The sequence below is a fragment of the Sorex fumeus genome, unplaced genomic scaffold, assembly GCF_029834395.1.
Source record: "Sorex fumeus unplaced genomic scaffold, SorFum_2.1 ptg000055l, whole genome shotgun sequence".
Classification (NCBI taxonomy): domain Eukaryota; kingdom Metazoa; phylum Chordata; class Mammalia; order Eulipotyphla; family Soricidae; genus Sorex; species Sorex fumeus.
In genome coordinates this window covers 15,941,347-15,959,480 of record NW_026606112.1, presented here as the reverse complement: position 1 = coordinate 15,959,480, position 18,134 = coordinate 15,941,347, and the positions used below count along the sequence as shown (strand labels likewise).

General features: G+C 50.7%; 1 protein-coding gene across 1 annotated transcript in view; it reads right to left on the bottom strand.

Annotated features, from left to right (window-relative positions):
• SEL1L3 (SEL1L family member 3) overlaps positions 1-18,134 on the bottom strand; it is a 127,489-nt gene that overhangs the window by 24,145 nt on the left and 85,210 nt on the right. Inside the window, exons 14-17 of the mRNA XM_056125590.1 lie at positions 18,047-18,109; positions 16,134-16,310; positions 13,932-14,059; positions 11,173-11,256 (exon numbers count right to left, since the gene is read on the bottom strand). Coding sequence (XP_055981565.1) covers positions 11,173-11,256; positions 13,932-14,059; positions 16,134-16,310; positions 18,047-18,109 — 452 coding nt within the window. The remainder of the gene's footprint in view (positions 1-11,172; positions 11,257-13,931; positions 14,060-16,133; positions 16,311-18,046; positions 18,110-18,134) is intronic.

Sequence of the window (18,134 nt, the reverse complement as noted above, 5' to 3'; positions counted from 1 at the left end):
GCTGTGTGTAATGTGCTCGGGGTGCCATCGACTTATTTATTAGCTTTCCTGGACCTGAACCTCCACATCCCAACTGCGGCAGCGGTGTTCGGAAAGCAGTTCCTGAGCTTTGGAATCCTCTGTTTGGGGACAGGTTGTTGGGGAATAGTTTCCCCCCAACGTGCCCGGACACGTTGTGCACTGGGTCCGGGCAGATGTAGGGTGAAGAATGATGGGCGTGTGGAGAAACACCCTCTGGAAGCAGCTGATGGCTGTTCACTTTATTGCCAAACACACACATATTTTATAGAGGGTCTCGGCTTAAAAGGAAGGTTCAACCACAGAAAGTTTAGCATCATTGGCCTATCACCTCTCCAACTCTGCTTTGCCCCGGGTCTAATCCCAATCAAGTCTAGATGCTGCAGTTAGGATGACTTGCTAAGCATGCGTGACGGTTTCTGTGTCTTGGGCTCATGTGATGAGGAGGTTGAGCGAGGCTCAAGACCGAACACCTGGTGCTGGCTGATGCCCCGTTCTTGCCAACTTTGCCCAGATACTCCCTCTTGCGAGGCTTTGCTTCTGGGCCATTTTGCAAGGTTGGGTCTTATCTGCTCCAGGGCCCGTCACCATGCTCCACAACAGGTTTTTCTGGGGCTCCGGTTTTTGAGAACGGTTCATCAACTGTTGAACCATGGTTCATCAAGGTTTTGTGGAGCCTCGGAAGTTTGGCAAAGGACAGGTCATTCACAAGGGCGCAGATCTCCACAGCCAAAGACACATGTGAAATAAAAGAGGGGGAAAAAACCCCACAAAAAACATGAACCTTCACCACCAGCATCAGTCGTAAGACCAGAGTCGGCTTGTCGCTGGCTGGAAGGCTGGCATGAGGTTCCTGAAAGGAAGGGCCTGGGGAAAGGGGTCTCCGGCTACCACCTCTGTGGGGGGAGGGCTGTGGAACAGGAGAAAGGCCATGTGGAAGGCATCATCAGAGCTGAGAGAGCGTAGCCGGGAAGGCGCTGGCCTCGCACATGGCTGCCCCCAGCTCCATTCTCCAGCCTCCCTGAGCACGGCACAGCCATGTGTGGCCCCCAAACCCAAATAAAACACAATAAAAACATGAAGTCATCGGAGTTCTGCACCAAGATTTGGATGCTGCCAAGTTTGTGGCTCAGAGTATGAGTAGCAACTTACCCTCCCAAATTACCGACAGCAATAAATCTCTGACAATCAGAGACCAGATAAAGGGGCACCCCCACCCCAATCCCCCACTGCCCCACTGCAGGACAATTTAGAAATGTGTCTTCTTGCTTGGGAGACAACGCAAGAAGCTAGAGCTTACATTCTGCATGAACAGAGCCCCCCACAGCCCCCCACCCCATCCAAACCATCCCCCCAACTCCATCCCTGGCAACTCCACTGTCCCCACCTGCCCTCCCCGAGCACCTCTGGAGCCACTTTGCTGGAACGAGTCACCCCATTCCTCTCAGCATCATCAGATAGTACCCAAAACCAACCCAACAAAATTGTGGACAGGAACTGTCCAGGGGAAGGAAGGGGAAGAAGCGACAGCTTTCATTCTGCTAAAAAGGGCAGGAGAGATGGTTCAAAGGGCAATCGCGGCCATGTGACATCCATACTCTGACACCACTGATGTACCAAGAGTAGAACACCACATTTGATGGGGTGAATCAAAGCAGAAGGCAATGAATCTCAGAAAAAAAAAATATATATATAAACACAAAGGGCTCAACCTTTAACAACATGTTAGTGATCTCTTATAGAAGGACTTAGTAGCTCCAGGATGAAATACAACTTTCCTCTGTAGCACTGAAGCACTGTCCTCCCGTTGTTCATCGATTTGCTATAGTGGGCACCAGTAACGTCTCCATTGTGAGACTTGTGGTTACTGTTGTTTTGCATATCAAATACGTCATGGGGAGCTTGCCAGGCTTTGTTGTGCGGGCAGGATACTCTCCGTAGCTTGCCGGGCTCTCTGAGAGGGGCGGAGGAACCGAACCTGGGTTGGCTGCATGCAAGGCAAATGCCCTACCTGCTGTGCCATCGCTCCAGCCCAACTTTCCTCTAAGGAATCTTTTTTGGATCATTTTTAGCTGATTACTCACAAGAAGTCATACAAAATAAATTATTTAGGTCCCGCTTTGGGGACAGGCTTTGATGGTTGGGATGCACAAAATTCGAAATATGGTGGTAAGAAGGTATAGTGGTGGTAAGATTGGTGTGGGAAGAGTGAATGCAATAAATCATTGTGAACAACTTTATAAAAATAAAATAAAATGAAAACAACAACAACAACAACAACACAAAGAACAAAGGGCCGAGTGCAGTGGCGGGCCATGGTCGCAGGAGGCCTGGCCCGGCACTGCCTGGACCCCCAGCACTCAGCCAGAACAGCACCGAGTGTGGCCCCAAACACACAGAGAACAACTAGGAACGTTTCAGAGAAACAAACAAAAAGCTGAATCCACATGTGTGTGCCTGTTCGGCTACACAGAAGCACCTAATAATGACAATACAATTTATCTCCCAAAACGCTAGCAGCACTTCTCTCGCGGTGATGAGAAGTAATTCTGCCCTTCTCGGCTTTTTAATTGATCTGATTTCCTCCATCTTCTTTGTGTTTCCCAGCTGACAAATTAATTTGAACCATGAACGGATGTTCCAAAGCTTCCCCCTCCTCCCGCAAAAAAAAAAAAAAAAAAAAAAACCAAACATCTTTTTATGTGCCTGACAAGAATAACATTCTTCACTCTGCCCCTCACTAAGAACTGTGAGGGTGGAGGGAGAGGAGGGCTTCGGGGGACCGGGTGAGTGGACGCCGAGGCCTTCTCAACTTGCCCTTCTACCCTGCATAGCACACCACTCCTTGTGGACCGGGAGAGGTGACCGGGAGGTCAGATGAGGCCAGACAGACCTTCCCTCAGACACACCGCAGGCCTCGGGCCACACGGCTGCTGAGCAAGCAGATTCCTTTTCCTGGGTTACCCACGGCCGTGACTCAGGCTGCAGGGAGCTGAGGCTGGCTGAGTGTTTCTCCCTTCGAAGGCCGGGGACGAGCCCATGACCACAGTAGCAACAACAACACAAAGAGGCCTTGACACTTCCTCCCTTCTTCATGGGTGGTGGCCAATGAGGTGGTACTGTGGGCAGGGTGCTTGCTTTGCCCACAGGTGACTTGGGTTCAATCCTCAGCATCCTTGAGCACTATTGGGAGTGGTCCTGGAGCCCAGAACCAGGGGTAAGCCCTGAACATCACTGGGTGTGGCACATAAACCAAAAAACCCCCAAAAACAAGGAAGGAAGGAAGGAAGGAAGGAAGGAAGGAAGGAAGGAAGGAAGGAAGGAAGGGGAAGGGCAGGGAAGGAGAGAGGGGAAGGAAGGAAAGAAAAAAAGAAAAGAAGGGAATAAAGAAAAAGGAAGGAAGGGAGGGAGGGAGGAAGGGAGGGAGGGGGGAGGAGAAGGAAGGAAAGAAAAAATAAAGAAAAGGGAAGAAATAAAAAGGAAGAAAGGAAGGAAGGAAGGAAGGAAGGAAGGGGAAGGGGAAGGGCAGGGAAGGAGAGAGGGGAAGGAAGGAAAGAAAAAAAAGAAAAGAAGGGAATAAAGAAAAAGGAAGGGAGGGAGGGAGGAAGGGAGGGAGGGGGGAGGAGAAGGAAGGAAAGAAAAAATAAAGAAAAGAAGGGAAGAAATAAAAAGGAAGGAAGGAAGGAAGGAAGGAAGGAAGGAAGGAAGGAAGGAAGAGAGGGAGGAATCATGTGGTTGTAGAACCCTTAGAGTGGATCCCAGATGAGGGAGGGCCCCGCCCCTCCTCCTGCCATAAGATTCTCACCCCACATCGGCAATGAGATTCCCAGAAGCACAGGATTCTCTGGAGACACTTCAGTATGCACCTGTGCCTCCATTTCCCCCAGGGAGGGATGAGGGAAGGAGCTGGTGTAGACTGGTCTGCTTAAGGTCAAGTACAGAGCCAGCCCCTCTGGGCTGCCAGAGGGGTATAGATGGTGGCTGGTGCCATCCATTGGCAAGAGTATTAGGGAGTTGTCCTTGGGCGAAGTTGTCCTTGGGTGGCAACTGGGCTCCGCAGCAGGGAGCTGCCCTGCCCACAGCTCTGGGTTCTGTTCCCTATACCCTGATACAGAGGAACTCAAACAGGGACATTTTTTTCGATGGCAGGGGCATAAGCTATTCAGATTTGAAAGTTAAGGGGCTTGAAACTGGCATTCCTGTCAAGGGGCTCTCATCAGCTTCCTAAAGGCAGTATCTTTTTTTTTTTTTTCTCTTTGGGTCACACCCAGCGATGCTCAGGGGTTACTCCTGGCCCTGCACTCAGGAATTACTCCTGGTGGTGCTCAAGGGGCTATATGGGATGCCGGGGATCGAACCCAGGTCGGCCGCGTGCGAGGCAAATGCTCTACCCGCTGTGCTATGGCTCCAGCCCCAAGGCTGTATTTTCTCTCTAGTATCTGGTGGCAGAGGAGGGAAGGGAGGGACACGTGTTGTAGAAAAATGTGCACTGGGGGATTCTAGGGTGTTCTCCGTGTTTCATCCGAGAGGCCTGAGCCCATCCACAGAGCAGCTGAGAAGCACCACGTTGGCCCGAGTCCTAGACAGAACGGCCGCTCTGGCTCCCCTCTCGCAGAAAGACCTGGGCACGCCCTGCCACCACATTCAAGCTGTCCTCTACGCAGGGACAGGTCTGCTCACAGGCCAGGCGTGCTGCCTTCAGAGCCCTAGACACAACCACCTCTGTAGGAACCCTCACATCCCTGCTCTCTGCTTGGGAACAACAGAAACTGCCTACGAGTATTAATTACAGATCTTTCTAGACGCAAATTCCCAGAACAGGCCCTTGGAGACGGACGGGGTGGGGGTGGGGAGAAAACACAAAGACAAGATGTGCCTGGTCCTTCTTCCCCAAATGTCCTCGGGGTCCGAGAAGCCCACGAAAGCATCTGGCTATACTTCCAATGGATTGCAGTGGATTTGTTCATCGGACGGTTACTGTGATGGAGATGGGGCATAGCGGGGGTGGTGGTGGTGCTGATGCTGGGGAGTGTTGGGGTGCAGGCAGGGCAGAGGGAGAACCAATTTAGGAACACATCTGCTAGTCGCCCACTCTGGGCTGGGCACAGTTTCTGGAACGTTTGGGGATACATATTAATAACTAATCCTTGGGCTGCTTGCTGTGAATCCAAGCAGCTCCCAGACAATTCTAGGCCTTGCTCTGTCCTCTCTCCCTTCTGCAGATGCCTGGAGCAGCTCAGCTCCCGCAGGAAGGATGTGGGGGAAAAAAAAATCCTGGGGTCTCCGTGGAATCGTGAAGCCCAAGTTCTGCCCCAGAGCAGGGCATTTCACCCAACAGTAACTTTGTCTCCCAGCTTTCCTGAAGCCCAGCCTAACCTGACCCCAGAGTTAAATACTTGGGGTGTATTTAGGACAAAGACCAACGAAACACAATGTTCACAGATCCAGCCGGGGAGGGAGGAGGGGAGAGAAACGCCAGCAGGAGGCTGCCTTCTCCCAGGCCCACCTCCTCGGGTGTCCAAAGACAGCCCCAGGCGTGACAAGACTCTCCTCTGGGTGACGCCTGAACAGCAAAAAAGCCGTGTTCTCAATCACGCGCTCTTTAAAGCCATCCCATCTAAATCTTGGAACGGTGCAGAAAAGCACCAGCTCATCAAACTGACACATGTAATTTGAAAATAACGTCCAGAATAAATTCCCTCACAGAAAATGGAAAAAAGGGGGTGGACTCGGGACATTGATGGATGATTTAGTTCTACTATAGCGAAATTGATAGTACCCTAAAAAGGCCTCTGGGTGGGTGGGCAGGACAACACACGTATCTGTCCCCACTTAGGCCCTGGGGAGGGCTGCGAGGCTGGAGGACTGGGAGCTGTAGAAGGTTTGGCTTCCGTGGTCCCACTTAGATATTGCTGCCAGCTGATACAAAACGGTCTGACATGCAGATTAACAAGGATCGTGAACTGCCAACATCCAAGAACTGCCAGCCGGGGCCAGAGAGACAATACAGTGGGGAGGGAGATTGCCTTGCATACAGCCCACCCGGGTTCAATCCCTGGCATCCCCTATTATCCCCAAAGCTTACGAATTAGCACCAGGAATAATTCCTGATGCAGAGTCAGGAGGAACTCTGACTACTGCCAGCTATGGCTCCAAAGCCAAACCAAACTAAAACAAATACCCCCTCCCCAAATACCAGTGTATTTAGCATTGGCATGAAACTGGCAAGGTTAGGGAAGAACAGAAAAAATATGTTAGGTGGGCAGGTGATGTCATTTGGAAAACAAATGGCATAACCTTTACCAAAAAAATTGGGGGGGGGGTGTCAAACCCAATGGTGCTCAGAGCTTACTCCTGACTTGGTGATCAGGGCTCTCTCCTGGCAGGCTCAGGGGCAACAAGGGGTTCCGGGGATTAGACCCAGGTCAGCTGCCTGCAACGCAAACGCTCTACTATTGTCTTGGCTCCACAAACGGCAAAAGCTTGTAAAGGCAAATGTGCGATCCCACTGAGACCTGTTGATTCAAAGAAGTTTTCTCTGGTTCCATCTAGAAGACCCTTGTATATCAGAACACATGCAATGGGAAGGCATGTGCTAGCCTGGTAAGCCTAAAGCCTTTCCTTTGTGGGCTTCTCTCTGCTCTGTTTCAAACAGACAATGTTCCTGGCAACCCCCACGACCTGCAGGGCTGTCAGGAGTGATCCCTGAGCACAGAGACAGGAGTAAGCCCTGAGCATCACTGGGGGTGGTCCGCAAACAAAACAAAAATACAAAACAATCAAACAACATGCATGACTACACTAATCTTAAAAAAAAAATGGAAACCCAAAAATGTGTTCATAGAAAAACTGGGAAATAAGCAGAAGCCCAGGGCAGCAGCAGAACAAATCACCTTCCAGGTATCTGCACCAATCTAGGTGATTGTCAGAAGCATCATGTGTCATTGGAAGGAAAAAAAAATGAAAGTCCTCAGTCAGGCCAGAGATGTAGTGAATAGTGATGTGCATGATTATTGGTATGAGGCCATAGGTTGGAACTCTGGCTCCAAAATCAAAATGATAACAAAATACAAACAAAGAATTCCATCTGATTCTAGGAAGCAGCTCACCCAGAAGCCTAAATCAGCCTATTGCTTGGGATTGTGCTTATGCAGAGTGAAATTGCCAAGCATTCCAGGGATTGCCAACAAGGCCAGGGTCAATCTCCTCCTGGGTACTGGGGGAGAAGGTTTGATTCTGTCCGAGTGGGACACGAAGGGCACTTTGCAATTCCCACCGCATGCTTCCCTTTCTTTGGATTTGGGCCACACTAGTGATGCTCAAGGGTTACTCCTGGCTCTGTGCTCAGTTGCTCAGAGCATCATGTGGTGCCAGAGATCAAACCAGACTGAGGGGATCACGGCCAGGGCTTAACCCTAAATTCTCTCTCTGGCCCCTCTTTTACTTCTTCCCCCCATTACACCCTAGTAGTTTGGGCAGTGACTCCTGGCTCAGTGCTCGGGGACCTCTCACGGAAATCCTTAGGGGATTCAACTTGGATTCTTCTTTTATTTTATTTTATTTTTGCCTTTTGGGTCACACCCTGCGATGCACAGGGGTTACTCCTGGCTCATGCACTCAGGAATTACTCCTGGTGGTGCTCGGGGGACCATATGGGATGCTGAGAATCGAACCCAGGTCGGCCGTGTGCAAGGCAAATGCCCTACCCACTGTGCTCTCTCTCCAGCCCCTCAACTTGGATTCTTGGCTGCAAAGATGTGGCTCAGCTCACTGAGTTATCTCCACAACCTCAAACACAACAATTTTATTCTCTCAAGCAGGGTGGAAGGCTTAGAGGTGTTCATTTGACGGTGTTTTTGGAGCTTACATCTAGATCCTGCAGTATCTTTCCTAGATCAGCTCCAGCCACAACTGAGCAATGTGTCAGTGGGTGACTCACATTATCCATGTGCAAACATCACAGGGGCTCACTGCACAAGAGCAGGTAGAACTCGGACACACGCAAGGTATGGACTGTTCTGGATGATGAAAGAGAAAAACAACGGACTGGCTCACGCCACAGCCACTCTCAGGCCTGAACCTGGGATTCAGAACTCTCGTCCTCCTTCTTCTCTGCTCTCAGTTCCTGCGGTCTGGCTGAGCCTCTCAAGATTCATGTGCTCCCTACCTCCCCGCCACCATCCCCCAAAGCTTCCCGGCTGCTCCCCACTGCTGCCCAAATGAAGTCAAGAGCATAATTACCTGCCACTCAAACTTTCTCCGAGCAGCACTTCTTCGCTCTTGTTCTACATCACTCTCTTTTACAAGTCTTACCCTCAAGGAAAACCAGATGACTTGAAATTTCCTAGACTCACCCTGAATTGAACTCTCTCTCCATTTCCGCTCCTGTAATCCCTTTGATCTGAAAGGCTGATCCCCAGATGGCTAAGGGGGAAACTCGGTCCATCAGGCAGGGCCACAGCACCTGCTATTTCTATCCGGAAGATGGGCCTAAGTGCCCCCAAGCCAGACAGCACACCCTCTTCTCCTGGAATCACTCCCCGCGCCCCCCCTCCCCCCGGCTCTTCAGATGCTATGCAGGGCTACCTTTCCTATCTGCCTCTGTTCGTTCATTCAGCAGGTTTGGAGCCTTCCTGTGCTTTGGAGCTTTCATCACCGGGCAACCAAGGAGGAGAGAACAGCCATAATTCACGGAAGGACCGAGGGAATGAGAGAGAACTCGAGGGCAGAGAGGACAAGATGTGCAAAGGCCCAAGGGCCACACTGAGTACACGTGAGGTGCTGCCAGCACTTGGGTGGGATGGGGGTGGGGAGAGATGAGGCTTCAACTTCCTTCATTTTTACCACACAGCCCTGGCAACAAAAGCTTAGCTTGCCTCCTCCTTCATTCTTTAGAAAAAACTACCTGCAGTGCTCTATGATGCGAACTTCAAACTTCACGCCAAGCAGTTAGCAGACACTACATGGCAGAACTTTCCTAGCCTACTGTCCCCTAGTCAGGTAAATATTTAATCAGCACACACACACACACACACACACACCACCACCACCACCACCATCACCAACTCCAGAAATCTAGAGCTGTTCTTTAAGCAGACAAACAGAAAGCAACCGCCGCCCAACACACACACCCTCAATTGCACCTGACACTGCACCTGTGAGGGTGTCGCTCACTGCAGTAGTTGGTGTGTCGCCCACAGCTCTAAGGAAGAGTTCTGACAACTTGGGTTGTGTGGAGTGGGGAGCTGTTATGGGATGGCCAGCGCTCTAGGATGACCCCACTGATAAGGACTTTGTTATCTAAGTGCTTGGCTTCCCCTAAGAAGCTGTGAGGGGCAAAGAGTAGAAAATGTGGAAGGAGAGAAAGAGAGAGAGAGAGAGAGAGAGAGAGAGAGAGAGAGACTTCAAGTCAAAGTTGGGAGTTTTACAAACAGAAGCTCACTGGGGAAACAAGAAAAGACATCACATTACATCGACTGGAAAAATTATGTTATTAAAAATGCCTTTCTAATTGTGTAAAGAATAATAAAAAATAATATTCATAACTGTGGCATTCATTAGGAGCATTCTGAATAACATGATTATGTTGTATTAATACTAATTGCAATTGCATCTTGCCTTGTATTTTAATAATAATTATCAATAAGGAGATATAAAATTTCGGGTCAGGGAGGGGAAAAAGCTCAAAGGACGGAGCACACGCGTTGCCTACATCAGTGTCACTCTCTGAGACCCCCTAGTCCTCTTCCTCCTCCCAGAAGCCACCTCTGAGCACAGAACCAGAAGCACCCCCCAGCACCGCTGAGTGTGGCCACAAAACAAAATCAAAAAAAAAAAAGCAGATAACACTTCTCAAGATACGGAGAACAGTTTTGTTGTTGTTCTACTCTGGGGCCTTCCTGGGTGTGAGTTACGGGTGCGGGAGCCCACTGAGCTCTCTCCAGCCCCTCATTGCCTGCTGCAATTCTCACCAGGCTCATTCTCTCTTGTAAGAGTCCCACTCACCGCCAAGGCATTTGTTGGTCATGCAAATACCCTTGGATGCTGGGAGGAAATGGTGGTGTGCATGTGGACTCAGATTTTCACTTCTAATTGTGGTTCGGATCAGAGACTGATGGATGCTCGGTCTGGCCTGATGTCTCTGAGGCAGTCGAACAGAGGGATATGTGCTGATTTGCATATCCCTTTTAGAGATGACTGAAATACCTAGATCGTTTAAATAATAAACCGGCCCAGAAAACATGGCCCTAGGGATAGCAGTAAAGCGCTAACATTTAAGTGGAGGAAACAGAAACGAGAGAGGCGGGCGGCAAGTGTGCAGAGATCAACAGTACGTTGTTCAGGTATCAGCAGAGGGCAGGGGTGGGGGCATCTGTAAGCCACCAGGGGTGGGTGGATGGGGGGTAGGGGTAACTCCAAGCGCAGGGTAGGGTGTGCTCAGTCATTTGGCCAGGAAAGCGGGAGTTACATGGAGCTGCCTTGGGAGGGCTGGGGAGTAACTTGCAGCCTTCCCAGGCTCCTGTTCATGGAAGACTCAGTGCAAGGCAGAGCTGGAAGTGGGCCAGAGTGATAGCACAGCAGACAGAGCATTTGCCTTGCACACGGCCAGCTAGGATTCGATCCTCAGCATCCCAATGGTCCCTCGTAGTTATCTCCAGAAGTAATTTGAATGCAGAACCAGGAGAAACTTCTGAGCATCGTCGGATATAGTCCCCAAATAAACAACAACAACAACAACAACAACAAAATAGCACTGAGAAGTATAGCCAGGACCCTGAGCACTCTGGGCACCGGGAAATCCTGGAATCCTGCCAGTGAGACAAAGGGCCAGCTCAAGGCCCTATGCCACCTCCAAACTCTGAAGATAAAAGGAATCAGCTGGGAGGGAAGGCAAAGCGTTTGCACGTCTTTCAACTTGATGAATGTGGACACTCCCCCCAGAGAACTAATTTTGGGGCATAATTAAACATGGAAATGCTATGTTTCCAATCAACAGCCAATCAGTCTGTGATATGCTGAATCGCATTACTGGGAGAGAGGGAGTTCCTGCAAGATGCTCCTTACGGCTGCATGTTAAGATTCCATCTCATAGGCTGCCCCTGACAGGGCTGAGAAAGTTCATTCTGAGCCTCCGGGATAGGGTCCAGAGCTTACCATGAGCCTTCCAGGTAGGCATTGAGGCCCTGGCGAATCACGTGACCCAAGTAGCCATTTTTCTCAGCAACGTGCTTTGCCCATCTGAAAAGAGAAGAGAAAAGAGCTGAATGGTGGCAAATTAAATAATTGCTTTTCTTCCCGCATATGAGCTGAATAAATCCCACTTGGGGAATATTTTGCTTGTTGGAATTTTCATAGGGCAACAAACCAAAACTGAATGTTAAAAAGGTAAAGAAAGAAGCATTTTGAGAGCTTTGCATTGTGGTTTTTTTTTTTTTTTGGACACTTGGGACCATCACCGATGGAAATAGACAAGGCAAGCCCATAAGGAAAAGTACCCAGCGAGGCAGAGAAATTTCACCTTCACTTAGCCTTCCAGCATTCACTCCACCAGTACTTCCCTGATTAATCATAAAGCTTCCCTGTTTTGCTTCTAGCCCCTAATTTATCCAGGAGGGGTTTATTAATAATAAACAAGTCTGTTGTAAAGTTTAGATATACAACCCTACAAGAGGATTTTGGGAGTACATAACTATAAGCTAATGGTTGGAGAAAATGAAACATATTTTCAAAAATTTAATTCATGCAAAGGAAAGCTGATAAAAGAGAAAAAGGCACAAAAACCTGGCTAGATAAACAGAGAATAGGAAAAGGGGTAGACTTAAAAAACAAATGTATTGATTGTTACATTAAATTTAAATGGTCTAAAGACACCAATTGAAAGCTAAAATTATAAGACTGAAGAGACACACAAGAGATAAAATTACATATTGCCTGTAAAAGGCACATTAAAATGAAAGAATAGAGAAAGACGAAAATTGAAAAGATGGGGAAGACAGACCATGCAAACAGCACCTGGCCAACCTGAGTTTGACCCCCAGTACCACATAGGATTCCCAAGCCCACCAGGAGTGACCCGAGTGCAGAGCCTAGAGTAAGCCCTGAAGACCACCAGATGTGCGCCCCCCTCCCCGACACTGGCAATAAAGATAAAGATAAATGGGTCAACTAGGAATGATTTAAAATTAAGGATTTAAAATGTAGCACTGTAGCACTGTCTTCCCGTTGTTCAGGCGGGATACTCTCGGTAGCCTGCCGGGCTCTCCGAGAGGAACAGAGGAATTGAACCGTGTCGGCTGCGTGCAAGGCAAATGCCCTACCCGCTGTGCTATCGCTCCAGCCCAAGGACTTAAAATATAGATTTAAATTAATAATCAATTTTAAATCCTGGGACCCACTGATACATTAAAAATATATAATGGTAAAAATAACAACTGAATGGCAAAATAGGTAAGCATTTACGAGAGATTTACTTCTTTCAATAATGATATAAAAAGAAGGAAAAGGGAGGTCAGAAGGATAGTCCAGGGGTTAAGGTTAACCACCTGATCACCTAGTCCAAATCCCTGGCTCCATATACGGCCCTCTGGGCACTGCTGAGGTCACTGCTGGGCACGGAGCCTGGAACAGAGCCTGAGCACAGTGAGTGCACCCCAGACTCCCCGAGAGAAGAAGCAATTGCTCTGAGCAATATCATTGACCACCTTGAGACAACTGGTATCTCCCTGTCACCTAGTTATCTATGCAGAACATGGTGTCCAGCTAACTCAAAGAACACACTATTTTTCAGAGACTATAAGGTATAAGCTAAAGTGACCCTCTGCCAGCCACAAGCAAGCCTTGACATATGCCAGTGGCCTGAAGTCATCTGAAATATATTCTCTGACACTGGTGGCATTGAAAGTAGAAATCAATAACACAGGATAACAAGAAAACCTGTGAAACAGAGGCATGCTTGCACCAAACATCCTAGACACAGTAACAAACCTCAAGAATATCTAAATCACGTTTCACGACTGAGCTTAAGTCAGGATGAATTTGTTCTCAAATGTCTCATAAAAAACCATCTTTGGGAAAGCAAGGCACTGGCATGAGGTGCTCTGAGGTTCTATCAACCCTCCTTTCCTTCTTTCTTTCCTTTTGCTTTTGGGCCACACTTGGCGGTGCTCAGAGCTTTCTCCTGGTTCTGCACTCAGGAAATCAGTCCTAATAATGCCTGGAGGACCATAAGGGATGTGAGTCCAAGCTGGCCGTGTGCCCATATGCCCATACACCCTCCTCGCTGTACCATCACTCCGGCCCCATAACTTCCTCTTCCCTCCACAGTAGAGATGGTTGGCTCCATACCTGGGTAGAATCTGTATTGCTTTTTCTTTCCGTATCTTACAACCTTTTTAAAATGTGCAAAAAACAGGGGTTGGAGCGATAGCACAGCAGATAGGGCATTTGCCCTGCACGCAGTCAACCCGGGTTCGATTCCCAGCATCCCATATGGTCCCCCGAGCATCTCCAGGAGTAATTCCTAAGTATGTGAGCCAGGAGTAATCCTTGTGCAACGCTGGGTGTGACCCAAAAAAGCATTAAAAAAAAGCAAAAAAACCCCCAAAACCTGAAATGTGCAGAGCAGGCAGGAGAGAACTCCAGGGTCAGGGGTCTGCCTTCCACCCCCACCACACGTGCTTTTCCGAGCACCATCAGGAGCGAGCCCCCAGCCCTGAGCTGGCAGCAGGGCTCCTAAGTTCCACCTGGTGTGGTCCCCCCAAGCAAACAACATCTACAAATATCTAGAGTATTCCAGAGTACTCTTAGCTCCTGGGGCCACGGAGGATAGAGGATGAGGAATTCCACTTTCCCAGACGCGCTGAATCCAGGAATTGTCTTTCCCTCCGACCCAGGCACACGGGGCAGATCCTTACACCACAGCCTTCTCGGGGTCCCGAGGAAACGTCTCCAGGTTGCCTGTGATGTAGTAGAGGGAGCACCACAGGGTGCCCTCGATGTGCCCGCCTTGCGCCGCCTTGTGGAAGTACTCGCCGGCTAGCGTCTGCAGAGGAGAGAGACGCCAGCATCACTCCAGGATGAACCCCACCCCAGCCCAGGGGAGCGACATCCTGGCCGCCGGCAACCTCTGACGGGGTCAGGGAAATAAGTCAAGCCAGCCTTCAATGTGACAACCTTGGCCGTAGCTACGTGTGCCTGATGAAACTGTCCCAGGCAGGAAATAAGACACGAAACTCAGGACGCTCACGGCCATGCCCTTGAGCTTCACCTGAAACAAACCCCGTGGCCCCCACCACCAGCAAACTGGACAGGGAGGCTGAGTCAGCCGCTCCGTGGGGAATCCAGGCCTTTGCTTTCCTAACCTTGCTGTATCCTTTCTTCCAACGTGTGTACAAAATAAAATTTAAATAAAACACAAAAGAAACGGAAAATGCCATTTTGCGAAGGAAGGTGAGGATATTACAGTAAAAGCGCCACAGTCTTGGGGCTGTGGGTGGGTGACCAGGCATTTGCTCATGTGTCTAAAAACACAAACGGGTGGCAGGGAAGCCAAGCCGCGCACGGGTGTCTATTCCCGTGCTTCTAGAACTTTTCGACGGTGAGGTGTCAATGGGAAGCGTGAGCTTCCCCATCAGACTGGTGGGCGTCAGCTCTGCTCTGCTCCCGACCCAGGATGCCCTTGTGGCCATGAGCAAATCCCTCGGGCTGAGAGCTAGACCTGCTTCTCCTGCCGCAGATGGGGTGTCTGCCGGTCCCCAAACCCTGAGAGGGTTTGCAGGGGTGTGAAATGAGATATTCTGCTGGGGGGGCGGGAGGGCTGCCCTGGAAATGATCCAGTTTCTGTCCCAGATCTGCTGCAGCCAGCTCTGAATGCCTCCTCCGTTCTTGCCCTCTCAGAGATGCTGGTCACCGGGGCCTCTTTTTCCACTCCTCACATACCGGCCATCTGCCAGTCCTGTGGCTTAGGACCTTCAGGACGGATCCCAGAGGGGATGGAATGATAGCACAGCGGGTAGGGCACAGGCCGACCCGGGTTCGATTTTCAGCATCCCATATAGTCCCCTGAGCACAGCCAGGAGTAACTCCTGAGTGCAGAGCCAGGAGTAACCCCTGTGCGTCACCGGGTGTGACACCCCCCCCCCCCCAAAAAAAAGATCCCAGAACTGGTCCCATCTCGGCTGCTCTCCTGAACTGGCCTGTCCTCATGCGCCAAGACTCGCTGCCTCAGGCCTGCTCCCACCTGTGCCTCCTGTGGTCGCGAGGGCCTCATAAAAGCCAGTGTGTCACATGCTGCTCACAGCTGACCCCGTGTGTGCTCAGGGCAGCTGCATCCTCACAGCAGCTGGGCATGTCTCCGTGTCCCCCGCACCTCCCCCAACTCCCCTGCTTCCGGCTCCTGCCCTCCAGGGTCTCTGCCCAGACTATTCCCTCTCTCTGCCAGGTTCCTCGCCCCTCTGTGAGTCTGTCCAATGCCACACTACCAGAGATCCTCTGCCCCATCTCCATAGTAACCCCCTAGAGCCAGGGAGATGGCTCCAAGGGCTGCCGGGTGTCCCTGCACGGGGATGACTGGGTTCCATGGCCAGTACCACATTATTCCCTAAGCACTAGGGCTGTGATCCCTGAGCACAGAGCCAGGAGTAAGCAGAAAAGAAGGCACGAAACTCAGGACGCAAGTCCAGTGTGGCCTAAGCAGCCGTGTCCCCTCACCACCTCCCAACACCCCCCCCCCCCCAAAAAAAAAAAAACAGATAATTCAACATTCGTGGCTGTTTTATGGACATTATTGTCTGCCCTCACTCCGGACAGCCCAGCTGATCCCAGGTCACCAAGCTTCTGGCAAGATCCATCTCTCCATCTCCTTTTGGTCTGCACCTGGACCACCACCCCTGGGGCAACAGTTAGGGTCTAAGCTATCAACTCTGGGCCACCTGCCCTTGGTCCCTCTACACTACCTTCTCTTTCTCACCGACCCCTAAGTTCCCCGAGGAGGGGTGTCACCTGCCCGGAGGCCTGGTCTGGGTTAGGCCAGAGCATCCCATCCCCCCTGGAATTCCTGCCACTGACAGTGGTAGGGGCGGGGGGGGGGGGTGTTGAGAGGGAGACTCACATCTTACCTGATTCCTTCCCGGAGCCCCTGGGAAGATGCCATCCAGATAGAGGACCCCAAGGTTGTACGAGGCATCTGGATTCCCCATCTCTTCCGCTTTTAGCCAGTACTTTGCAGCTTTGGTGTAATTTTTCTTGAATTTGTGGTAATACCACCCCAGGCCATTGACAGCCTGATGCAACCCCTGGATTTCAGAACAAGAATGAGATTACTTAAAAAGGACGGTGGGTGGGAAGAAGGAGCCTAAAGAGAATCAATGCTGTGAATGAATTCTCCCTGAGAGTCTGAACACAACCTTCTCTCCTTTTAATGAGAGATGGCATTAAAGAGTAAGGCGAGAGGCCCTGGTGCCCCCCACAGCCCCACCTGAATGGTGCTGGGATTTCCGCCTCCAGCCGCCCGCTAAGGCGAGGCGGAGATGGTCTCTCTGGGTCTGGCCCCTGGCTCAGGTCTACAAAGGGCCTCTAACTACCCTGCAGTATCTATCAACCGTGCCCTTGAACCTCTGACTGCTCCCCTGCAACGGAGTCAGGAACCTTCCCTAACTGAGGAACCTGCCTCTTCAGGGGTGATTGCCCTGAACACTTGTTTTATTTCTTTTTGTTTTTGGTTTGTGGGGGGCCACACCTGGAGGTGCTCAGGGCTTACTCCTGGCTCTATACTCAGAGATCACTCCTGGGGGTGCTCAGGGGATCATGTGGGCTGCCAGCCTGAGATCTCTGGGGCATCTCGAACCAGTGTGTGTGTGGGGGTGTGGTGTGGTGTGGTGTGTGTGTGTGTGTGTGTGTGTGTGTGTGTGTGTATGTGTGTGTGTTCACTGTAACGTTTGCTTGGGACCAAATAGCAGCCTGCAGATGAAGTAGTGAAAAATTCCCAGAATCAAAAATCACCCTGCCCTCAACGCGGACAGGACTTATGGCCCACCTGGACAGGAAATCCCCAGGCTGCATTCCACGCTTCCTCACACCCAACCCCTACAGATAACAGGCCAGACCAAGCACACCAGTTCCACTGGTCTTTGTTCCCTTCTCCTCTTTTCACACCCAAGACAACTTTAAAGGCCCCTTAGACTCTCCCAGGGCGCATCTCTGCCCCAGCCTCATCCGAGGTTCATAGAGTCCGTCTGGGAGCGCATCCCAATAAACCTATTTTCTTCATTCATCCCTGTCCCTCTGTCCTGCTGGTCAGGGTTCTCAAATCTATCAAGCACTACCTGAAAGTTACTACCCTCGGGCATCTCCATTACCAAGGGATGGGGTGGGGGGGTCAAGGTGACCAACAACCTGGAGGAAACCAGGGGCCTGAGCAAGAGTCCAGTGGGTCAGGCACTTGCTGTGCATGTGGTCAACCCTGGTTAGATCCCTGGCACCACAGACAGTCCTCTGAGCCCTGAGCCCTGAGCCCTGCCAGGAATGATCCCAGAGTGCAGAGCCAGGAGTACTGCCCGGTGTGACCCCAAACCAAAACAAAAAGAATCTAAATAATCCCAGTAATAGACCTGGCAAAGAGCATAAGCCCAGGAACCTGCAAAAACTGGACAGGAGAGAGTTAACCTCAGGCTGGGACATTCATGCCCATTTAATTGTCTACCCCTCCCCCTCCTCTTCTACACACACACACACACACACACACACACCCCTTGTTATCAGGGCAGCCATGATTATAATTTCAGTCTTCAAACAAAACCAGCCTAGAGTGTTCTAAGGATGGGAAGGTGACCTCAGCTTTGAATTTGGCTCTGGCCATTGCAGCAGGTTTCTGGGGCTCCAAACTGGCTACTCAGGCCAGGCCAGGGACCCTCTGTCTGCTCCATCCCCCCCTGGGCTCTGGGGAAGAGGAGGGCCAGGCCACTCAAGCCCCTGCTCGGGGTGGGGAGGATAAAGGGGGAACGTTTCTTCTGACAATAGGCATAAGTGTTACCTTGGAGGCCGCTTTCTTCATTAGCTCTAAGGCAAGCCGTCTGTTCTTTTTGACTCCCTGACCCTAAACAAAGATAAATAGCAAGGAT